The 21,878-nt window shown below is 38.2% G+C and overlaps 1 protein-coding gene across 2 annotated transcripts in view; it reads left to right on the forward strand.

Moving 5' to 3' along the window:
• LOC127452100 (cdc42-interacting protein 4 homolog) overlaps positions 1-18,213 on the forward strand; it is a 71,198-nt gene extending 52,985 nt beyond the window's left edge. Inside the window, exons 10-15 of one of the 2 annotated variants that reach the window (XM_051717301.1) lie at positions 6,192-6,356; positions 11,766-11,875; positions 12,086-12,218; positions 14,189-14,277; positions 16,550-16,674; positions 16,761-18,213. In XM_051717301.1, the coding sequence (XP_051573261.1) occupies positions 6,192-6,356; positions 11,766-11,875; positions 12,086-12,218; positions 14,189-14,277; positions 16,550-16,674; positions 16,761-16,912 (774 nt within the window). In that variant the 3' untranslated portion in view covers positions 16,913-18,213. The remainder of the gene's footprint in view (positions 1-6,191; positions 6,357-11,765; positions 11,876-12,085; positions 12,219-14,188; positions 14,278-16,549; positions 16,675-16,760) is intronic. The other variant, XM_051717302.1, reaches the window with a different exon arrangement.
• The last annotated feature ends 3,665 nt before the right edge of the window (positions 18,214-21,878 follow it).

Raw genomic sequence — 21,878 nt, forward strand, 5'->3', positions numbered from 1 at the left:
GCGTGTCAAGTGTTTTTAAAGGAAACACCCCGGCGTTACATCTTTAATGCAGTTCTATTTAATGCGTTATAGCTTTATTAAAGTTAAAATAATAAGGAAACTGGCATTTCTCTGTGCGGTCAGCGCCTCTTCTGTGAGTTGGGCGAAGTGTCCCGAACTAAGGGGGAGAGATTGAAACTGCACCCGGCTGATGTACACTATGTCACGGGGACGCTCATCCCTCAAGTGCGCACGCTTAATGCAGCTAGATTATAACGCGATGGCAACTTACTGAATCATAATATATATATCACTGTGCATTTCTTATCGTGAAGAAAATTGGCAAAACGCAACTTTATTAATAAGAGAGAGTTTGTTTTTTTGTGAGTTAAAGATGGATTGAAGTGAACAGAAAGGTGAGAGAGGGTAGTCTTCGCCCCATTATACACTGCAACAAAATACATTTTTTATTTGTTTTGGCTTGTTTTGCAATATAAATATCTAAAACTCCTTTAAAACAACGTACATTTACTTTAGCAGCTATACTGCAGAAGAATTTTTAATTTTTATCTGAGAATGTTGAATATAATATTAAAAATACAAATATTTCAAAATATCTAAAAATCCTTTTAAAAATGATACCTGAGAAGCAGCATATAAGATATTTAGACTTGTTTTTAGAGAATAGATCTTGAATATAAGTATATTTGTCTTTACTGCACTCGCAGAAGTATAACCAAGTGAAAAAATACACATATACAAAATACACTTATATTTAAGATACATTTTCTTAAAGCAAGTCTAAATATCTTATATGTTGCTTCTCAAGTAAATGTATCTTGTTTTAAGGATTTTGAGTCAATTTTAAATGGAAAACAAGACAAAAATACTTGATAACAATAGGATTTTTTTGTAGTGAAATTTTTACTGAATTAAACATAATAAAAAGTATTTTTTTCCTTTAATTCAGTGAATGTCATTTAGAGGTATTTTTAAAAGATGATTTTGTCCTCTTTATTGTTAGCAAGCACGTTTAATACAACATTTTAAGTCGGGCACACGCTGAATAGTCAGTTTAGAGCTAATGATTAATCATTGCAGTAATCGCCCGAATAGTCGAATAATCATTCTAATAATCATTAGATTATTTGATTATCGAAATAATTGTTAGTTGCAGTCCTACTTCCAATGAGCTCTATAGGTCAGTTTTTGTTCCAAGAAGCTGGGACCATCCTAAGCCGAGATATTGAGGTTTCCATAAACAGCTGTATAACCAAAATCGTGTTCCATGACACAAAGATTGCCCTCGTGGTTTAACCAAATAAAATACAAATAAAATAACTGGTGGTTTTGCAATACCAATACATAGAGATAATCACACACTTTTTTTTTTAAATGGTCAAGCAACCAACTTTACAATTATTGGACCACTTGAGATGGACTGACCCCTTACCCTGTTGGAAAAACCAGGTGATACCAGCCTAAGGTGTTCTAGCTGGTCAACCATTGGTTAACCAACTCAACCAGGCCCCCCCACCTTGTCAGTGGTCGTCTACTAGCTCTAACCAGGTTTATGTCAGCTCCAACGGCTGGCAGTAGTTGCCCCTTCGGCCATGTCCTCACTGGCTGATTCTCCCCGCCTCTTGGGTGCCTGGTAGGACGAGGGGAGAGGAAAAGAGGGTGGGAGAGACAGAGAGAGAGAGAGGGAGAGAGACAGAAATGAAAAAAAAATCTGGTTCCTGACCAGGCAGGAACCAGATTGGGCAGCGGTCGTCCGCGACGCCGGGTGATGGCACTGGACTTCGCCTCCTGGCAGACGGCAGTGAGCTCCTCCGTCTCCCGGCAGACGTCAGCGGCTGCTCCACCTCCCGCCGGACGGCAGCGAGCTCCCCCACCCCCTGGTGGACGGTAGCGGCTCCTCTGCCCGCTAGCGACTGGCAGCGGCTTCTCCACTTCCTGTCCCCTGGTGGACAACAGCGGCTCCTTCATCTCCTGGTGGATGGCAGCAGGCTCCTCTGCCCTCAGGCGAACCGCTCCAGCACCACCACATCACACCTCCTCGGCGTCGCGATCCCCCGTCAGCTGCGAGGGCTCTCTGACGCCGTGTCCTCCTCCATCCCCGGGTTTCGGCACCAGTGTAACAGTTCAACATTCAACGAGACTTTAATTATAACCAACATCAAACTGAACTGGAACGTAAAAACACACGGTGACAACACACACAGCTCCGTGTGTGTGTGTCTCACTCTCTCTCAGGCATCCCCGACGACTCCTCTTATCTCTCTCCAGCTGATTGAGCTACTCAGGACCAGGCGTGCACCCTCATGGCCCGGCCACGCCCTCCTCCTCGTCACAACCATGTTAAACCATCAGAGGCTGGTTGTAACTGGATTTTCCAGGAGGGTACTTCTCCTTTAGAGAAAATATGTGTTCATAAACAGGCTAGGCATATACTGAAACATAACAGAAGGTTGGTTTGGGAAGATCTGTAGGTAAGATGGTGTTTCACAGTCCAGGTAAAGAAGACCTTAGATCTACAGGTCTTTTGCACCCTTCGTCTCCCACAATGATGCATGATGGTTAAATTCACCCCTACCCTTCCTCACCCCAACTCTCAATCTCTTGCACACCCCAAATAGATCCATATAATCCAGATTCCAGTATGGGAAATCTTATCTTCTGCATGGCTCTCTGGCTGTGAGTGGGGCTGGAGAAACCCCCAGCTCTGATGTTTTGCTCAGCGTGTGACCAGTACTCTTACTTGGAATATTCTGCTGCGTTTGTGCTTTTTCTTAAGGTGCTGCACTGTCACTGCTCTATTTGCAATGGGCATTAACACACACACTACTGCTATTATACACTGTATAATATATCATTCAGTCCCATCACAATGACACCTTTGTGCACTGTCTACCATCCGGAAAGATGCTCGGTTGCATCTGGTTAACTTGTTAAGGAGAACAATCTCCTTAAAATGAGGGTTGGAGGCAAAACATTCTTCTCCTCAGTCATGTGATAATGTAGAGCTCAACATCAGATTCAATGGATATTTGTTTGTCTCAGAAGCCCAAGATTTTTTCACTTCACCTTCAAATTAATAACATCACTTTCTGTCCCTCCAATAGCCTATTTCTTCAACACTTGGCCTTTCTCACCTTCCCCTCGGCACTTCCTTTGCCAGCCTGCCTGAGTTTGCATGCCGTCTGTCTTTTCCTGTTTAATTTCTGTGTTCTAGTTGTTACACTGGTCCATCCTGTACCTTGTGAGAAGGGTCCAAAATTAGTTTATTGCCACACTTTCCATATGGGGTTAATTGTGAAAATTGACCTGCCATAAATATTTCCTACTGACCATGAAACCGGACCATGCATTATTTTTATTAGAAATATTTATTTCCCATGTAATTCTCCTTCCTTCGCTAATAAAAACTTTGGGAGGCAATGTGGCACAATGGCTTCAGGCTGTCTAAACTGAAAATGTTGAAGTGATCATTCTAATATCATTCTAAGGTGTGAGCTCAAGGCTAGACTTGAGCAACAGTTAAATGAGAAGTACAATGGGGCATCCGTCAACAGGGTTGTTGCAATGGATGCTTTCAGAATAGAAGGCACCATTAATGGGAGCAATTTAATTTTGAAGCAATGTGAAATGACGTGAAGCGCTTTTAGCGTCAGGTGTAGACAGGGTGTTATTTTGAGGAATATTCCACATATTGATCACCATATGAAGAGAAAAAAAAATCTATGAGCAACCAAACCAAAAACTATAAAGTACCATTTTATTTAAAAGTGTTAATTTTGGACCTTGCTTGTGAGTTAGCAAATGCAAAAAGTTTTTGTAATGTTTTAGAAAAGTTTGCACTGCAAATCTGCTTTGCTCCCCCTCTACCTCTACCCTTAGTAGTTTAGATCAAACATCCTTCATTCCTAGTTGCTTCACTTTTTGCTGACCGTGCATGTTCCCTTTCCGGCTAATACAGTCACAATGCCACAGAAGGCTGAAACTGTTTTGAGGTTGAAATGCTTATTTTTAGTGCCAAGCAGTCAGTCATTGATTATAACATGGAACTTATAGCAGATTGTCCGACACCATTTTGTTGTTCAGGTCTTCAAGTTTCCTCCTATCAGGGTGAAACATTTGCCTGGTTCCAAAACCCAGCAAGCTGCCCAACTAGACAAAATTTTTAACTGTCAACATTCTAGCTTAGCAAGATGCTAATGTCAGACTCTATAAAGCGCAACAGTGCCCACCCACTTATTCAGCCATCTGGGTTCTGGAAGTATCTGTCTTATTCATCATACTTTCCATAAAATCCTTCACAAAAGAGTCATAAGCCATGAACCAAACCAAGGTAAATCATAACATCACAAACTTTGTTTTAGGCAAAAAAGTATTTGAAAATCGAACAAAAAGACAAAGGTACAAGACTGTGTACTTACCGTCTTTCCTGAGGGCACAGACTACAATCCCATTAAGCATTGCGAATTATGTCATTGAATAAAAAACAATGGGAATGTATAAAACTATTGATTTTAGGTTGTTGATTATAAGTATAGAAACAATATTTTTTATGCTTATTGCAAAAGATGTACATTCTGAGATGTACAAATAGATAAGTAATTTAAAGGTGAAAAGACTTGATTACGTCATTCACAGTGCATCATGGGAGTGGGCGGTCGTTTCACGGGCTTTGTTGGCCGCAGTTCTCTGATTGGTTTAGCTTTCTTCGCTGGACCATGGGTAATGTAGTTGTTTGCCATTCATTCCGCTATAAAACACGATTTATAAACAATGAAGTTGAAATAATGCAGACTGATGGCTTCAACGGAAGCATATACCATCGGTGAACAACCTCTGAGGTCATGGTAGGTCTGTCTTTAAAGGTTTATAAGTTATCGTAAAAATCAATTCATCTATGGAAAAAATTAATGGGATTTTTACTTCCAGAACCAGACTGTTGTGCTCTATTGGACACTGTGAACGCTAGTTGGTTCTCTTGTTTGCTTCGAGTACTACAGTATTTGTGTGGCATTTGGGTGTTGCTTATGAGGTTCTATTTCAGTTTGGATGCCTTAAAACTTATCTGCCTGTGTAGACAGTGAGGTAGCTTACTAGGTTTTGGAACAGAGCTAATATATCTCAACAAATCTGCGACCTCAAAATTGCAAATATGCATACTTTCCTTAATTATCAAGATGCATTTTATGTTCAGACCATTTTGTTGCAATGTAGTTATATACTGTGAAACCTCTGAATGTTAATTGGGCAAAGAGTGGCTCCATGAATGTAATCCTTATAATACACAAAATTATTATCGGTCATGTTTTAACATAACCTGTTTTGGAGACACATTGTCCATGCTCATGCTGCCTTCAAGTCCTCCTGGGAAGTTCCTACTTATGAGTTTGGAAGTCGTACGGAGTGGTGTGATGATATTTATTTATCTCTTTTTCACTTTCTGACAAAGACAGTGAACTACTTGCCCCTATTAAAACAAAATGAAGAGCAAAGAATGAGCAATAGGTGTGTAATTAATACTGTATGTATTTTATCATTCTTGTGCTGCAACAGAGATTGATGGTTTTGTCGCACGAGCCTGTTGCCTCCATATATCTGAAAATTGAGCAGGATTTTCTAAAGCTATTTTTCAAAATGCACAAAACTAAACTGTACATTCACAATGAAACCTAAATTATGACTAATAGCAATTAGCTTCCATTATTATTCTATAACTGACACGCCCCCATCTTGGAAAGTCAAGACTCCATGAAAATCCAGAGTTTCCCAGTGGTAAATACGACATTGTGGTGCCGTTGATGTGTACTCATCCAGAAAATGTTTACTCATCTCGTAAATATGATCATTCCGACATGACTTAAAGGCAGCATTATCCATTGTGAAAGGACAGAACTTGACTTGAGTGTTTACTGATGAGCCATTGTTTGCATCTTCATCTGGCTGATTGCATTGCTGGTGTTGGGGCTTTTGCTTTTGGGCTGTTGGTGGGCTGGGCATTCTTTGTCTTGCTTCTATTGGCTCTTGCTGAAGGTTGGTCCAGTATTGTCCTCATTTTGATGTTGCTTTGAGGTGTTTGATGGTGTCTTTCTTTTCCCTTGTCATATATGTTTTTTGTTTGTCCCCCCCCCATCCGTCCCCTCTCCTGCTGTCCTGTCCCTCTGTCCCTTTGGGTTTGTGCCTGGTGCCTGTCCCAGCTCCCCTCGTCCTCGCTCAGTCCTTTCGCCACACCCCCTACCCCCTCACCTGCTAACGGACCCCCCTCCCCCAAGTTTGGCCGGGATCCCCTGTCGTACTGTTTGAAGGAAATCAATAAGACAGTCAAACCCCGAATCGCTTCCTTCCGGACCCTCAAGAGAACGGTGAGTAGGTCAGGGGTCAGACTAAATCTGTGTGCTGCTGCGTGCATCTCTCTTTAAGGCATTTAGCAGCCACTTTAAAGCCAAGATTGATCCGGTTCTAATTAACGGTCATGTGCACATGAATGGTCACAGCCTTTTCATTGCTCATCCTAATTCAAAAGAACACCAGCTCTTCACCTGCTCCTGCCACACTGTTAAACGACCCTTGTTGAGGTGTAGCTAAAGCTGGCGTCACACTAGTCGACTCAACATCTGTTTGTGTGGGATGTCACACATACCGAGGAAAGGTGGAAATCAGCAGGGACCTGGCAATACAAATGAGTTCATGTCGATATTTGGGTTGTGATATGATATTATTTCTTTGTTTAGTGTATTGTGTTTCAAAACTGTGATTATATAGTACTCTTTTACTTGCTTGTTTCTCATTCCTCTTCATTGGACTTTGGTGCTTTGCTCAACAAGGGTTAAACTTCTTGAATTTGTAGAGCCATAGAAGTAGCGTAGAGCATATTCACATCAGCTTTATAGTCAGTGTGTTTATGATTATAGACTTATATTCATAGCTTGTTCCGAGTTTGCATTTTGGTGGAATAGAAGTGGTGTACGTTGTCATAATGCCACATGATACCAATGTTTTGCCTTCTCACAGACATTCTATGAGTTAGGGCTGCACGATTATAGCAAAAATCATAATTGTCGATTATTGTAAAAATAGTTAAATATTGTAAATATAATGTTTGTTAATGTTAGGCTAAATAAAAATGATTTATAATGGATATCTATGGTATAGAATAAATTAAATTATTGCTAAATTACTGCTTAAATTATTAGTCCACGTACAGTATATAATATGACATATTCAATACTCAAACTTATTAACAGCAGATTTAAATTGACCAAGTTACTTACTGCGTTCAGTAAGCCCTTTGGTGGTGAGACAGGGGACCATTCATCCCATTAGATCTTCGTCAGTGGGTGCACTTTGGAAATTAAAAACCTTTGCAATCGGAGTTTGTGCGGTTTGTGAAAATGTTAAATTTACTAATGCCAGCTGCATGGCAAATGGGTCTCATTAGAGCAGACACGATAACAGTGACGGTGATTCCTGAATTATGCTATTCATGCCATATTCTTTATGTTGACTGCACCTCCAAAACAAAAATAGAACAGTTAAGCTGAATTACTTTATTGCTATTTTCTACAAATCAAATTCACATTGGCCTACTTATTAACATGACAAAACAAAACTGTTATTACATTTTTAATAAACTGTACACAGAAATCGAGCAACGTGACAAACTCTCCCATTATGACTGCTGTCACTCACTGCAGGTTTACACTGTTTGAGACCTGCATTTCAACACAAGCTCAATGACACTCCGCACAAAGTTCTGCACTATCGCGAATGCTCTCATTAAAAACAAAGCTGTCTAATCAGCATAATAAATCAATTATTTAAACCGCGTCTATGCCTTGATTAGAACGGGAGCATTTTAGTTTTGTCGTATTGCTCATTTGCAATGTATTTAACATCTACGTTCAAAGCGAGTGGTGCAATATGCAATGAATCCAAATCTTGTTTTACAGCTTCTTTTCAAGTGTCAGCTGATGTTTCTTCAGTGTAAATTTTTGTGTCCCACTGTGAACAGAGGTGGAACATATGGCAAGCATCTGGGCATTCAGACGGTTTAAAACTTGTGCATTAGGATCAGCTGTCATTAGTGACAGGATGGAGGATTAATTTAAGCGACTCTGATTGGCCATTGCCATTTCATTGCTCAACGGACATTTTAGTTATTGGTTAGACTACTCAACCACAGCAAAAACACATTGTAAATAGAAACCATTGACGCAACAGGAGCAGACTTAAACTGAACACTGTAATCGTCAATTGTCACGATTTCATAATTGTGGCAGCCATAATCGTAATCGCGATTAGTTTTTTGATTAATTGTGCAGGCCTACTATGAGTGGTGGTCAGTCTTTTTTATTTTTGCCAAAAATACTAATGTGAAAAAAAAAAAAGTATCTTGCCATTAGAATCAATGCAGCATTGTGAGGTAAAATAGCACAATTTCCCGCTGCCTCTATGATAGTTTTGTTGTTGGAAACTGGCCTTTCTATGTCAGTGGGTTTGTCACACTTGCCGATTAAGAAGTTGAATGGCAAATTAAACAGCTGCTCCTGACAGTCCTCAATGATTGTCTGCAATGTCCCATATTGGCAGCAAATAAATGTGAAGTTCAGGAGCAACACACAAATGTAATAAGTTGTCATAGACTGAATTAGAGTGCAGTTCACAGAGTGACTTGTGTTGTGAATGTGTGTGATATGTATTTGCCCTCCCGGGGCTTGCAGTAGGAAGCATGTCTGGTGCTGGGGGTGCTTGTCAGTTTCAGTGAAAACAAGACTTGCATAAAATAAAAATAGACTGTTCTGTCTCTGCCTTCTTATTTTATTATTTATTAAAGTTTAGATGTACACCAGAAAAATACCATGGATAACAAAGTTTTTGCACACAAAATAGCAAGAACTAGTTGAAAATCGGCAACTGCAATGCGATTGGCTGACTTTACGCAACTTCTTGGAATCTGGGTGCACTAAACTTCCTGGAAACAAAGTTGTATTATCAAGGTACCATTTTGATACAATAAGTGCTTTTGAGAATAAACTCATCACAGGATTTGACGAAGTTTGCCAGGTTAGTGGCATCAAATCTTTTAAGGAAATGTCTTGTTTCAGGCACTTAGTACTAGTAGCAAACTAAATATACATGAGCAGAATTGTATATTCGGCTTTGAGTACATGTTAGTCTGTTAATGAGTGCGTTTACATGCACATTCTTACACCAGTTATGCTTAAAAAGCCATAAAGGGTTGAAGCAAAAACTAGTTTTGCCCATTAACTCGATTTTGCATTGGATGTAAACACCTTTACTGGCTTATACAATGTGTGCAAGCAGAGAATAATCCAATGATTTCAAATCTCATGTAAATGCAGTTTTCTTGCATTGTCAGATTTTTGAATAAGTTGACTTTTGGTTTTTATCAGCATATTAATGTGCATGTATTTGTTTCAGATAAACCCGCCCCTAAATGGCACATAAAAAATGGTTGATTGCTTTACGTGTTAGTCAGATAGTCTCTTCCTGTCGAAGTGGGTGGATTTTTGGAAGACTTATCACTCAGATCACCAGAACAAATACTTCATGTCAATGTAAATGAAGTTTACAACTAAAAATCGGTGGAAAACTTGTCTAGTGTGACGCCAGCTTAAAAAAAACACACTGTCTGTTTCTCTCATTCTCTTTCTCAGTTTACTCCAGAAAAGCTCATGGTAATCAATTTTAACATGGTGTGGGCCGTATATGTCGTATACATGTTTCACTGCGTCTTTTTAATGAATCTGTTCCGGGTGCTTAGGATTTCACATATGACCACCTCTACACTGATTTTCCCATAGTATGTCTCATATGTGACATGATCTTGTGATTGAATTTTCTATAAATGTCAATTGTAGAGGTGGCCATTCTCAGCCGAAAGCACAGCAACCTCTGGGTTTATTTACAGTACACTCTACATCGTGGCTGTTAAGCAATGACAAACCGTTTCATGGTGAGAAACTGAAACACAGAGGCATAATCAAATAATCTTTTGATTGATACTTAAGCCAGGCTGTTATGGTGTACTTTATTGGACATGCTTTGAAGTTGCATTGATAAATCTATGCACAAGTTCTAAATTGTTATTGTGGGTTGCCGTTAATTTTATTTATTGCCTATTCAAATAAATTCTCCTGAATCTACAGTACCAGGCAAATGTTTTTACACCTACTCATTCTTTGTTACTATTTTCCACATTTTAGTTAATAGTAACTTAAGTCATCAAAACTACAAAATAACTCACATAAAGTGTGGGATTATGCATTAACCAAGAAACATTAAACAAATCAAAACTATCTTATATGTTAGCTTCTTCAGAGGTAGCCACCCTTTGCTTTATAACAGCTTTTTAAACTCTTGGCATTCTCTTTGCCAACTTCATGATGTAGCCACCCAGGTTGCTTTTTATAAAGACATTTTTACATAGACACAACTTGCATTATTCTACCAATTTAATTTCAGCATAAAACTTGTTTTAAGCATATGCCTTTAGATCAAAATGTCTTTAAAGTTGAAGTATGTAACATTCTTTGTCAAAATATGTTTTATTATCCCAGTTTATTGTTCATTGACAACTATAAGTAAGCCATTTGTGGTTTTAACTCCCTCAAAAGTATAAACACTGAGCCTTCCAGTCACTTTAAAAACATTGACATTTATATTTTGAGTGACCCACTCTGCCTCACCCGTCCCTTTCTAGCACGAGCTTGGGGAGTGGCTACTTGTAGTAGGCTGTTCAGCCGGGAGAATATGAACAGTGGTAGACGTGTACAGAGGAAAATCTAATTTTGATTCACCAAAATTTGAAGACTTGTTAAAAGAGACAGAGAACGGAGTAAAACCAGAGTGAACATTGGCGTTTCATTTACAAAGTGAAGGACTTTGAGGGAATTTTTTAGAGTTTTGTTGGAGACTCCAAACTTGGCAAGTTGCTTGTCAACAGGCAAGCTACACTCAGGGTATTGCCACACAAGTTAGCTCATTACCGTCGAGGTTCAGATGAATTTGTAAGATACTCTGAATATGTATCGTTGCGCTTACTAGTTACCAGAAGTATCATACTACCTCATGTGCTGGATCCCTAGCTGCTGTTCAGTTTGGCGAACCAAATCCCTGCCACGCTTTCTGTTTGGTGTGTATATGTTATAGTGGAATTGTGAATTCAATATTTGCTTCTCCTTTTTTAAATAAACAAGGGACTGGTGGAAATGATTTTTGTGGTAATCAACATTATGTCAAATGCTTTCGATTGAGCTTAAATATGTGTTGAACCCGCTGATTGCTTTACGTGTAAGTCATATAGTCTCTGCCTGGTGAAGTGGGTGGATTTTTGCAAGTTACCACTCAGATCACTAGAACAAATACATGTAAGGGATGGGTCAAAATGATTTTTGTGGTAATCAACATTATGTCATAAGCTTTCGAATGAACTTAACTTGTGTTGAACCCGTACTGTTCTTTTAAGGTCATGAGAAACATACATTCACTTTGACTGGTACTGTACCTCTTACAAAAATCTAAAACTGTGCATCTATTAAATATGCCTGTTGAGTTTAAATGGAACAATTATAACATGCAGTTTAATTACCCTGGTTATCAGTTGCTACGTAACAGCATTTCTTACTGCAGAACTGAAATTTTGCACCATGGGGTCTCAGGTTCACGTCTATGTCTGCTTAGCTTGTGGTGTTTAAGGGATCTCTGAGTTTGTTTTGTGTTAATGACACTGTCTCCATCCATCTCCTCAGCCTGTGGATTCTGAGGGCTTCATCCATCTCCCACCTGAGCAACGCAGGAAGCGCTTACAGCAGAAGATCGATGACATAAGCAAAGAGCTGCAGAAGGAAATGGATCAGAGGTGAGCCGCACAGCACGCCATCTCTCCAACAGCTGTCGCTATAACAACCAGCCACAGCTGAATCCTCAGGGTTACTGAGGTCTGGGCTTTGTTTATTGAGCTCTTCAGGTCTACAAGGAATCAGTGGTGTTGAGTGTCATGTGTAACTATCTCAGTGTGTTATTTGTCTTTATCTCTGTCTATCATAAATATATTTGTTTTTCCGTGCAGTGAGGCTCTGGGAAAGATGAAAGATGTGTATGAAAAAAACCCTCAGATGGGAGATCCTGCCAGTTTGACTCCTCAGATTACTCAGACGGCACAAAACATGGAGAGACTGAGAGGAGAACTCGGCAAATATGAGGTTTCAATTTCACAATCTCTATAAATATTGAGTGCTTTTAAGTTTACGTCCCTCATTTCTCTTAGGTTTACATACCCCTTGAAGAATCTGATATTTGGCATTTGTTTAAATTAAGACTTAAAGGTTATTTTTATTTAGTATTGCCCTAAATAATAAGCTCCATAACAAATATTTTAATATATTCCACAATACAAAATAGTAATTTCAAATATACAACGTATCCGATTACAACTTACCAAAAAACAAATGTCAACTTTATTAAAAAAAAAAAATCAAAATTCACGATTACAGTATAAGGCACTTACAGTGATAATGAATGGGGCCAGTCAATAAACATTAAAATACACAAAAAGTATTTTAACAAACAAAACATTTAAAAACTACAGCCAAGTTAAAGGGAGAGTTCACCCAAAAATGGAAATTCTCTCATCATTTACTCACCCTCATGCCATCCCAGAAATGTATGACTTTCTTCAGCAGAAAACATTTGGAAAAAAAAATAGAAAAAGATCTTAGCTTGATAAGTCCTTATATTGCAAGTGGATGGTGATCCAACATTTGAACCTCCAAATATTACAGACAGTTAGCATGAATGTCATCTATAAGACTCCACTTGTTAATTTAATGCCTTCTGAAGTGAAACGATTGCTTTTGCTGCAAAAAAGATCAATATTTAATTATTTTTTAACTATAAATCATCTCTTCCGGTCAGCAACAGTATACGCCTTCACGAGAGGGCGGAGTTCACACGGTTTCTTGTGTGACTTATTCTTGCTGGCATGTAACGGACGTAATCTCACATTTTTCTCTCGGTTCAGACATCCAGGATGAGCAAACAAATGCACCATTGTGAGTAAACAAACAGATACAAATACAGATCTAAACCAGCGATGCTTCTGTACAGTGTTCCTCCTACTCGGTTGTAAACAGCGCTGCTCTTCTGGGTGTCACACATGTGTCTGTTCTCGTGTGAATATGCCAACACGATTACGTCACGCGCGTACTGCTGCTGACTGGAAGCGATGATTTATGGTTAAAAAGTACTTAAAAATTAATATTTTTCGCAACAAAAGCGATCGTTTCGCTTTAGAAGACATTCATTTAACCAGTGGAGTCATAAAGATGACGTTTATGCTGACTGTCTGTGATTTTTGGAGCTTCAAACGTCGGATAACCAACCACTTGCACTTTAAGGACCTACTGAGCTAAGATATTTCTCTGTATTTCTTCAAATGTGTTCTGCTGATTAAAGAAAGTCATACACATCTGGGATGGCATGAGAGTAAGTAAATGATGAGAGAATTTTCATTTTTGGGTGAACTATTCCTTTAACATAGCTCACTAACCTTATCATTGTAAAGTTCTATCCAATATTACAACTTTGTTGCTAGGATTACACAACGGTAGTAATTTCTACAAGTAATTTTATCATACTAAAATCTTGTTAACAGGTATAATGTTTACATCCTGTGGCTGTGTACTTTTGAAACGGTGTGTATTTTAAGGTTTATGGACTGGCCCCATTTACTTCCATTCTAAGTGCCTCACAGTAACCTCAATTTTTAAATAAACGAGGATCAAGTCGAAATAATTTTGAGGTAATCAACATTTTGCTAAAAATGCTGTCAAATGAGCGTAACTTGTATTGAACCCAGAACATTTCTTTTAGTGAGCCAAGGGTAATCTTTTGAACAGGATAATGTGTAAATTTAGTTATTTTGTCTTGTGGAATAAATGTCAATATCTCCTATATCAGATAGTTTCATGAGGGCATTACTAACTAAAACAAACTAAATAAAATTTGTATGATCCCTCTTGTTTAAAAAAATAAAATAAAATAAATAAATAAATGATATATATATATATATATATATGATACTCCTTTGCAGAATCTTCAAGATGGTTATGTAAACATATGAGCAGAACTGTACATTTAAACCATCTCAACACACATCTTTGTTTATTTGTAGTCCTGGCTCACTGAAGCACGGGGCAGAGGAGACTCAGTACGATACTCGACTCACTCTCTGAACAATAATGGTGCTCCCAACCACAACAGGTCAGTTTTGTTTTAAATACACTATAATCACATTTACATGCACGTTTTTTTTTTTTTTTTTAAATTAAGGTCCACGCCTGGTCAAGCCTTTATTCCTTAAAGAGGTTTTCATGTTTAATAGGTACTAGAACATTCCTAATGTAAAAATAAGAAATGCACACTCTTTTCTTGTGATTTTCTTGTGAAAATAAATACTCCTTGCTCTCGCCATTTTATTTCAAATAATTTTCAGTAATTCCTTACAGTAATTTAAGCACTCATTCATGTCTTTGACAACAGCACATTAGAGCCCAGTGAGTTGCAAAATGTAGGTCATTAAATGTTTAAGTTGTTTCCACCTTATTATTTGATTTGTATTGGTTTGTAAAAAAAAAAAAGAATGACTTCCTCTTGCTCTAGATTTTAGCACTAAAATTGAAAAAAGCACTCATAATAAGATATAAATTATCTGTGGATATTCCAAATGATGAGTTTACATGACACATAAATCTGATTAATACAGGCATATGCCAGCTGTCTTAAAGCCAAAGGATACTTCGGGTGTCCATGTTGCGGATCGCACTGCACACAGCATGTGTGACGCAAATTGTGTCATCCACACAGCTGCACGGCTATACCGTGCACCGCCTAGATTTTCTTAACCTGCACATGCGGTCCTTGGCTGTGCGTGCTGCTGACGAATGTGCCTGCTGTTGACTGTACTAAAAGAGTATCACAAAGAAGCTGTAGTGGGCATGCGTCAAATGCGTTCATATTCACTCGCGGTGAGAAGAGCATACTCAAAAAGGCAACACGGTTCGAACCGATCCGGAACACGCAAAAACGAAGTATACCTGGGCCTTTACTCAGAGTTCTAAAAAACTGAATAATGGGTTAATGTGTTTACATCATGCATGCATAATCAGAACATCACACAATTCCTATTAGGGATGGGCACGAGTACTCGAGTACTCGGGTACTCGGACATGGCAGCAATGATCAATCATGAAAACGATGATCGATAGTGATCACGCATGATGTGACTTTTCACTTAATTCGAAATCCGGTGACAATTACCTGACAACTAAACACACAAACAAAGAGGGAGCTTATTTTTAATTTTGAGATTGATTACGTTGTGGTTTTGAGGGGTACATTGATTGTCAGAAACGTCTCATAGCAACCAAACTGATACAACACTGCAATGCAATTGTTACGATAATCAAAGAGAGTGTAATTAACCATGTTTTGAACGCCTGTCTCTACAAAACATTTGCTAAACACGTTTTATTGTCATTTCATGTAAGAACTTTGACTCGTTAATGGATATTATTTAATAAAAGTAAATATTTGTCACTGACTGTAAACCTCCCTGCCCTGCGTGAAGTGACACGCACCTGCATCTCGATGAAATGGGAGTTGAAGATTTCTGCACGAGTTTCCAAGTTAGATGTCCAATATAAAGTGTCCTTCCGTTGCACTTTCCCCAGTTGAAAGGTGGAAATTCAGACTCTCCAAGTTGAATGGAACGCTTCCTGAATCACAGCAACAACAATACAGAGCATCGCGGCTTTCCTAAAAAGAGCGAACATTTGGGGACACACACACACACACACACACCAGGCGCGTGTGGCAGTGGACTCAACGTGCTGAAGCAACGCATATACAGCAGGCGAGTGTTTCAAACAGCTAGACAGAGTGCAGCTAAATGGAACACGATGCAGCATCTTCAAACTGATCTTCAATTTAACGCACATATTAAAAACACAGTGGTTATGGCGTCTCCTGTTATTTGAAAATAGACGGTTCAGACAGTCACTAAAAAAACTGGTGCGTGCTTAATAAGATTACTATGGTAACCTGAAGGAAGAACAGACAGATGTGCGTTGGGCACATTCTTTCAGAGTTGGACAGCGAATCTTCACATAATGATAAAATATGATGCATTATATTTTGAATCTTTTGTACATTTTGTAACATATTATTTTATAACAGTCTATAATAATGAATAGATGATATACTTGAACACCAAGGCACTATGCAGCAGCCATAGATGTTTGTCAGACATGTTAATATATATACAGTTATGAACATGTAATCGCCCCTCGAGTACTCGACAAGTACTCGAGTAATTAGTCTGAGTACTCGAGTAGACAAAATGACCAAAATGCCCATCCCTAATTCCTATATCAATCTGATTTTCATGTGCATGTAAATATAGTCACTATATGAATGAGTGGATGGCATAATCAGTTAAATCACTATCTTTTCTCCCACCAATATTTCTGTTTAGTCCTGTAGCGCACTCAGATGACACTGACTCTTCCCAGGCCATCTACACAGATTTTGATGATGACTTTGAGGAAGATGAACTTCCTGCACCTATTGGTCAATGCATAGCACTCTACAATTTCCCAGGTAAAATTTTACAGTTCCTCGCAAGTACTTGTGAATATTGTACCTAACCATTTCCTCTTACACTCATCTGTATTCCCTGTCTACAGGCTCCAGCGAAGGGACCATATCCATGCAGGAAGGGGAGGTTCTCGCTGTAGTAGAGGAGGATAAGGGTGACGGATGGACACGAGTGCGCAGGAACAACGGGGACGAGGGCTACATACCGACTTCTTATGCTACCATCACTCTAAATAAATGACTTCCTTTACCTTCACTCACTGCAGCAGAGATGCACTATATCAAACACTATGAGTAGCTTCTTATTACCACACATTATGCCCTAACATGGCTTGCTGCTCCTCTCAGAATGAGAATTTAGGGGAAAATACTGCTCTATGGGCTAGTACACCCTTCCCTTTAGTATAAGTGAATATCTCAGGGTGTGTATTATGTGAGTAAGTGAGCTAGAGAAGGTTGGAATCAAAAATGATTATTTGTTATTGAACATGCATGGAAAATGATGCAGCAGTGTGCCATGCACTTGAGCAACTATTCCGTAACAGACTCATCTGTTCCTGTGATAACTGCTTGATGGCGACTTTCGATAGCATTCTGTCTGTAGATCAAGAACTGTTAAGATATTTTGTCTGACTCAACATGAGCTCCACAAAGATCTTCCATCTGCACCTTGATGATATAATTTTGGATCTGTACTGGATAAAAAGCCCAACCATCTCTGCTGACAGAAATCCAGCAAAAAAGCAGCAATTTAACTTAAAGGTATTTGCTCTGAGTGGTCAAAAACACATTTTACCGCAGCAAGTCTTGAATATGCTTCCGTATGTGTGCAGTAACACTGGTTTGAATACAACACCTATGAGTTGATAAGACCTAACATTTTTGTCTATTGAGAATAATGAACAATGCCACCCAAGTAATATAAAGCAGTTGACATAGCTGTCATTTTTGTTTCTTCGTATAAGACTGTTACACAAATACACAAGATGACATACTCGGCAGTACAAAATTAAGACAATCAGAATCTTCTTAGAATCTACAGAATAAAGTCAGTTCTCAAATCTAAAATATACAGCACAAAAATTGTTTTTGAAAGAATATAATTTATTGAGTATATAAATAAGTGTTTGTATGTTTAATGATAATCACATTTATATAAGAGGTAACTGCACGTGTTTGTTATTTCAGATCGAAAAAATGCACAATGTACTCGCTACTAAGAAAAATGACAAATTATTTTAGGCAACAGAAACAATGTTAGGATTTTCATGTATGAAATAATATATTTTAGCATCACAACACCACTATTGTCTTATTAGCTTTTTATTCTTGAGGAATAAAGATTGTATAGTTAAGAGTAGATTTCTAAATTCAAAAGGAAACAAGCTTTTATGTTCTTCATTTTTGTTTGTCTTTGATTGAGACGAAGGCAGAATTGTTAATATTTGGCTAAGTCAAGGTGCCTTCAGTTTTGTTTATGTACCATACTCTGAACAGACTATTTTACTGTCTTTATAAATGTCAAGCACATTTTCAAGCTGACATGATGTTGTGTCTTTTCTTTTCTGTTTTTGCTAAATATTCTACTCAAAATTGGAAAGAGAGATAGGCCTATAGCCTTTTTTGTCTGTCTCTCTCTCTTTTTTTTTTCTGCCAGTAGTTTAACTACTTTTTTCGTCCACACCATTTTAAGGATTTTTTTTTTATTTGATTTTGTCAAATTGTTTCCCATATTAAGTTGAAGTTGATTTCACATTGGTATCGCATGATCGTGATACAGTTGTTTTCCACAGATCACAAGTGCCTCCTGCTGGAAATAGCTGCTAGTTGAGCCCACATACATTTTATGAGCATGAAGTGTCGGCTCTGTTTAATAGAATTTACATTTTAAATTGTTCAAAATAATTATATAACAAAGCAATTTTTCTAGAGCAAGTACACGTAAATTAAGAACTAGTTTGTGCAAATCATGATAGGAACCATCATGTAAAAGAAACAGTTTGAATTTTAAATTATAAAATGGATAGTTCCTGCTCTAAATTCGTATGTGATGAATAAGCACAATTGTGGCCGCACATCATCTTGATTTCTTTATTAATTCGCCAAGTCGCTGCCCTGATTGACATCAGCCTACAGTGTGACCAATGAACTATATTACTTGGCGGAAAAAAATGTTTAATCGGATTGTTATTAATAATTAATGAACTATTTATTGATCAAAAATACTGGGTATCTTTGGCCCACAGGCGTAGATTTAGGTATAGACATGCCCATACCAACTTTAATAAATCAGAAATGTTGCCATCAACATATGGGCAATTTTACCACATAGAAAATACTTAAACATTATAATATGTATTTGTTTTCATCTTAATGACTATTATGTTTCTCATATCATAATTCATGTTTAAATTATTGTCCCACCTCTTCTGCATCGGCACAGAAACAGTGTTGTCATGTGGCAGCTGTTACTTTATTCAGCGCTGTTGAGGATGCACCAATCACAGTCGACTTAATACGGCATGGAGTTTAAAGAAATAAATAAAATAATAATAATATTCTGGAGATTACGCAGGCGAATTACCATTTATATTTTAGGTCCAATCCTTGAAATTAACAGATTTAAACAAGCATAATTTTCGTGTACAAATATTTTCCATCTAAGAAAAAACAAAAAAAAAACAAAACACCCAGAGTTTTGCATGCGGCCCAATGGAGGATTCTTACATTTTGAGATATAATTTTACACATGTAACTTGTTAATTTAGCCTCCTTTTGTTTAGATTTCTATTTGTTTAATGCTGTATAATACATTTGACAGAATGTCACTTTATGTCCCTTGAATATCATTTTTTATGCAATGTAGATCTACAAAAAACATGAATCTTAGGGTTATCACACAGCACATCGTCGTAATATAACCTAATCCAACACATTTTGCCTTCATATCGTGCGGCCATAGTCAGGGCCGTAGAAAGGTATGTATTCTTGACTCTATATTGATCGGGGCCCCTTTCCTGTTAAAAACAGACCTGGACCTGTGGGTCCCTAGAATCGTTACCACCTTTCACCCCACTAGCTACGCCCCTGACCCTAGTGGTCAGTTCTAAACCTGTTTAATCTTTAAAAAAAAATAAAAATCTGTAGCCTATGTAATATTTAATGTATAGTGGGCCAGAGAAAAGGGAAATGTGACTTGTTACGTATATGAGCAAATAATGTTATTTTACCAGACTGACCCCCTTGCATTTTCTTAAAACCAACATTTTGAATATTATCCTCCTTGTAATATGTTCCTACCAACTTTCAAAGCAATCTTTGCTTTTGGCGCTGTTGTAAAAGCCACTTGATGTTGTGTCGTGAACCACACGTCCAACAGGTGGCGCTATTGCATCACAAATCTAAACTGGACCGTATTTTTGCACTTATTAGGAACAGACTCGAAACAATGTTGCTGTCCTCGTTCACAAAACAGATAAGGTAAGTGCATACAGCTGCCAACAAGCCACATATTACAATACGTACAAATCAAAACACCTATTTGTCATTCAACTCTGGATACACTGAGCACGAACCCAACAGTTGTTATTTTAGTATTCTTTGATTTAATAGCCTGTGACTCCATCACTTCAGCTCCAGCGGTTCCCTCATTTTTGCAATCTTAAAGCGAAAAATACTGCTTATTGCTGTTTGAAAAAATAAGCAGAATATATACACGTATTAATGAACAAACGAACGAAAACAACACATTTGCGATGCACATCTGTGTCGAAATATCGAAAGCGTCTCAATAGTTGAACATTCAATGATGGAACATTAAAATATAGAGCAGGTTTTGCTCTCTATTCATTGATTTACTGATTTGGAAAGATAAATAATTCGCAATTCGCTTCATATAAATGATAACTGGAATAATGAGCTCCTTCCACTTGTTCGGCAATTGTGCTTGTCTAGAGGGCGCCAAATCTATGCAGCTGCAAATGTGAAGCGAACGAGCAAATTTCCCAGCTGCAGCTCACTAATATTTTCAGATTGAACTTTCTTGTGGTAATTATTTAAATGTACATTTTATGTAAATGTGTGAAATCGAAATATTCCATAAATACATGTGATTTAGTAGATATACAATATACTGTATATTGTCCACACTGAGGGCTGCTTTCAAATTCATATACTACATACTTTAAGTATGTACTTGGCTGATGATATGACAATACATACTTTTGAGTTGGTAATAAGAAAGTAGAGTCCTATTGGGACATAATACAACATTACAAATTCATACGTTGAACACAGAACCATTTTTTGAGTGGTGTTTGTGTTTGCAGTGTTATTGCCAACATTCAAGTGACACTGGACAAAAGCTATGTCTCAACTGACACACTATAGGCCCTACACTCAGGGGCGGACTGGCCATGGGGAGAACCGGGACTTTTCCCGGTGGGCCGGCCACGAAACGGGGCCAAATGGGCAGCAATAAGCTGAAACGGGCCGCCATGTTATGCCGAACAGGCCGCGACTGGCTGAAGAGGGCCGCAAAACCGTGATGCAATATGCCGAAGATATGCAGAAAATCTTTCTGATGAAGGAAGTGACGTTTTAGCTTTAGCACATTAGCCAACCTCAGTCCAACACATATATGTCAAATAATGTATATTCACACAGCGTGGGGTGATGGTAAAGCATTCAACTCACATTTGCAATTTTGGGTAGGTGCCACATTCACCATTAATAGACATTATTCACGCTAGCGGCTTCTTTGATTTTTAATGGGAATGACAACGAGGCTGTGAGTGATAGACTTCCCATCTCTTCAATGGCACGCATGGTATAAAGCTGTAAAAAGCTCAAAGATCACATCTGATTTTCCATAACTGATGTTGTCTGGAGTTTTTTGTCTACTGAATGTTCTTGAAAATATGTTTTTCAATGTTTTGTCTGTGGAACGATCCAAAAACACTTTAAACTGCAGTACAACCCATTAAAGAGACTGTATGTTTATCCCTCACAGCCTCGTTGTCCTTCCCGTCAAAAATAAAAGATGGCGCTGCTGTGAATACCTTTTAATAAATTGTTATGTTAGAACAGCATTAGAGCACTGAGTGCATGTAGTGTCCAAGATTGCACACTCTGTTTTTGTCAGCTGAAGACGTCGTATCATCCAGGTACTCATAGTCATGCACGTACATGTAGTACCCTTATGGGGC

The sequence above is a fragment of the Myxocyprinus asiaticus genome, chromosome 14 (assembly GCF_019703515.2).
Source record: "Myxocyprinus asiaticus isolate MX2 ecotype Aquarium Trade chromosome 14, UBuf_Myxa_2, whole genome shotgun sequence".
In the NCBI taxonomy this organism is placed as follows: Eukaryota; Metazoa; Chordata; class Actinopteri; order Cypriniformes; family Catostomidae; genus Myxocyprinus; species Myxocyprinus asiaticus.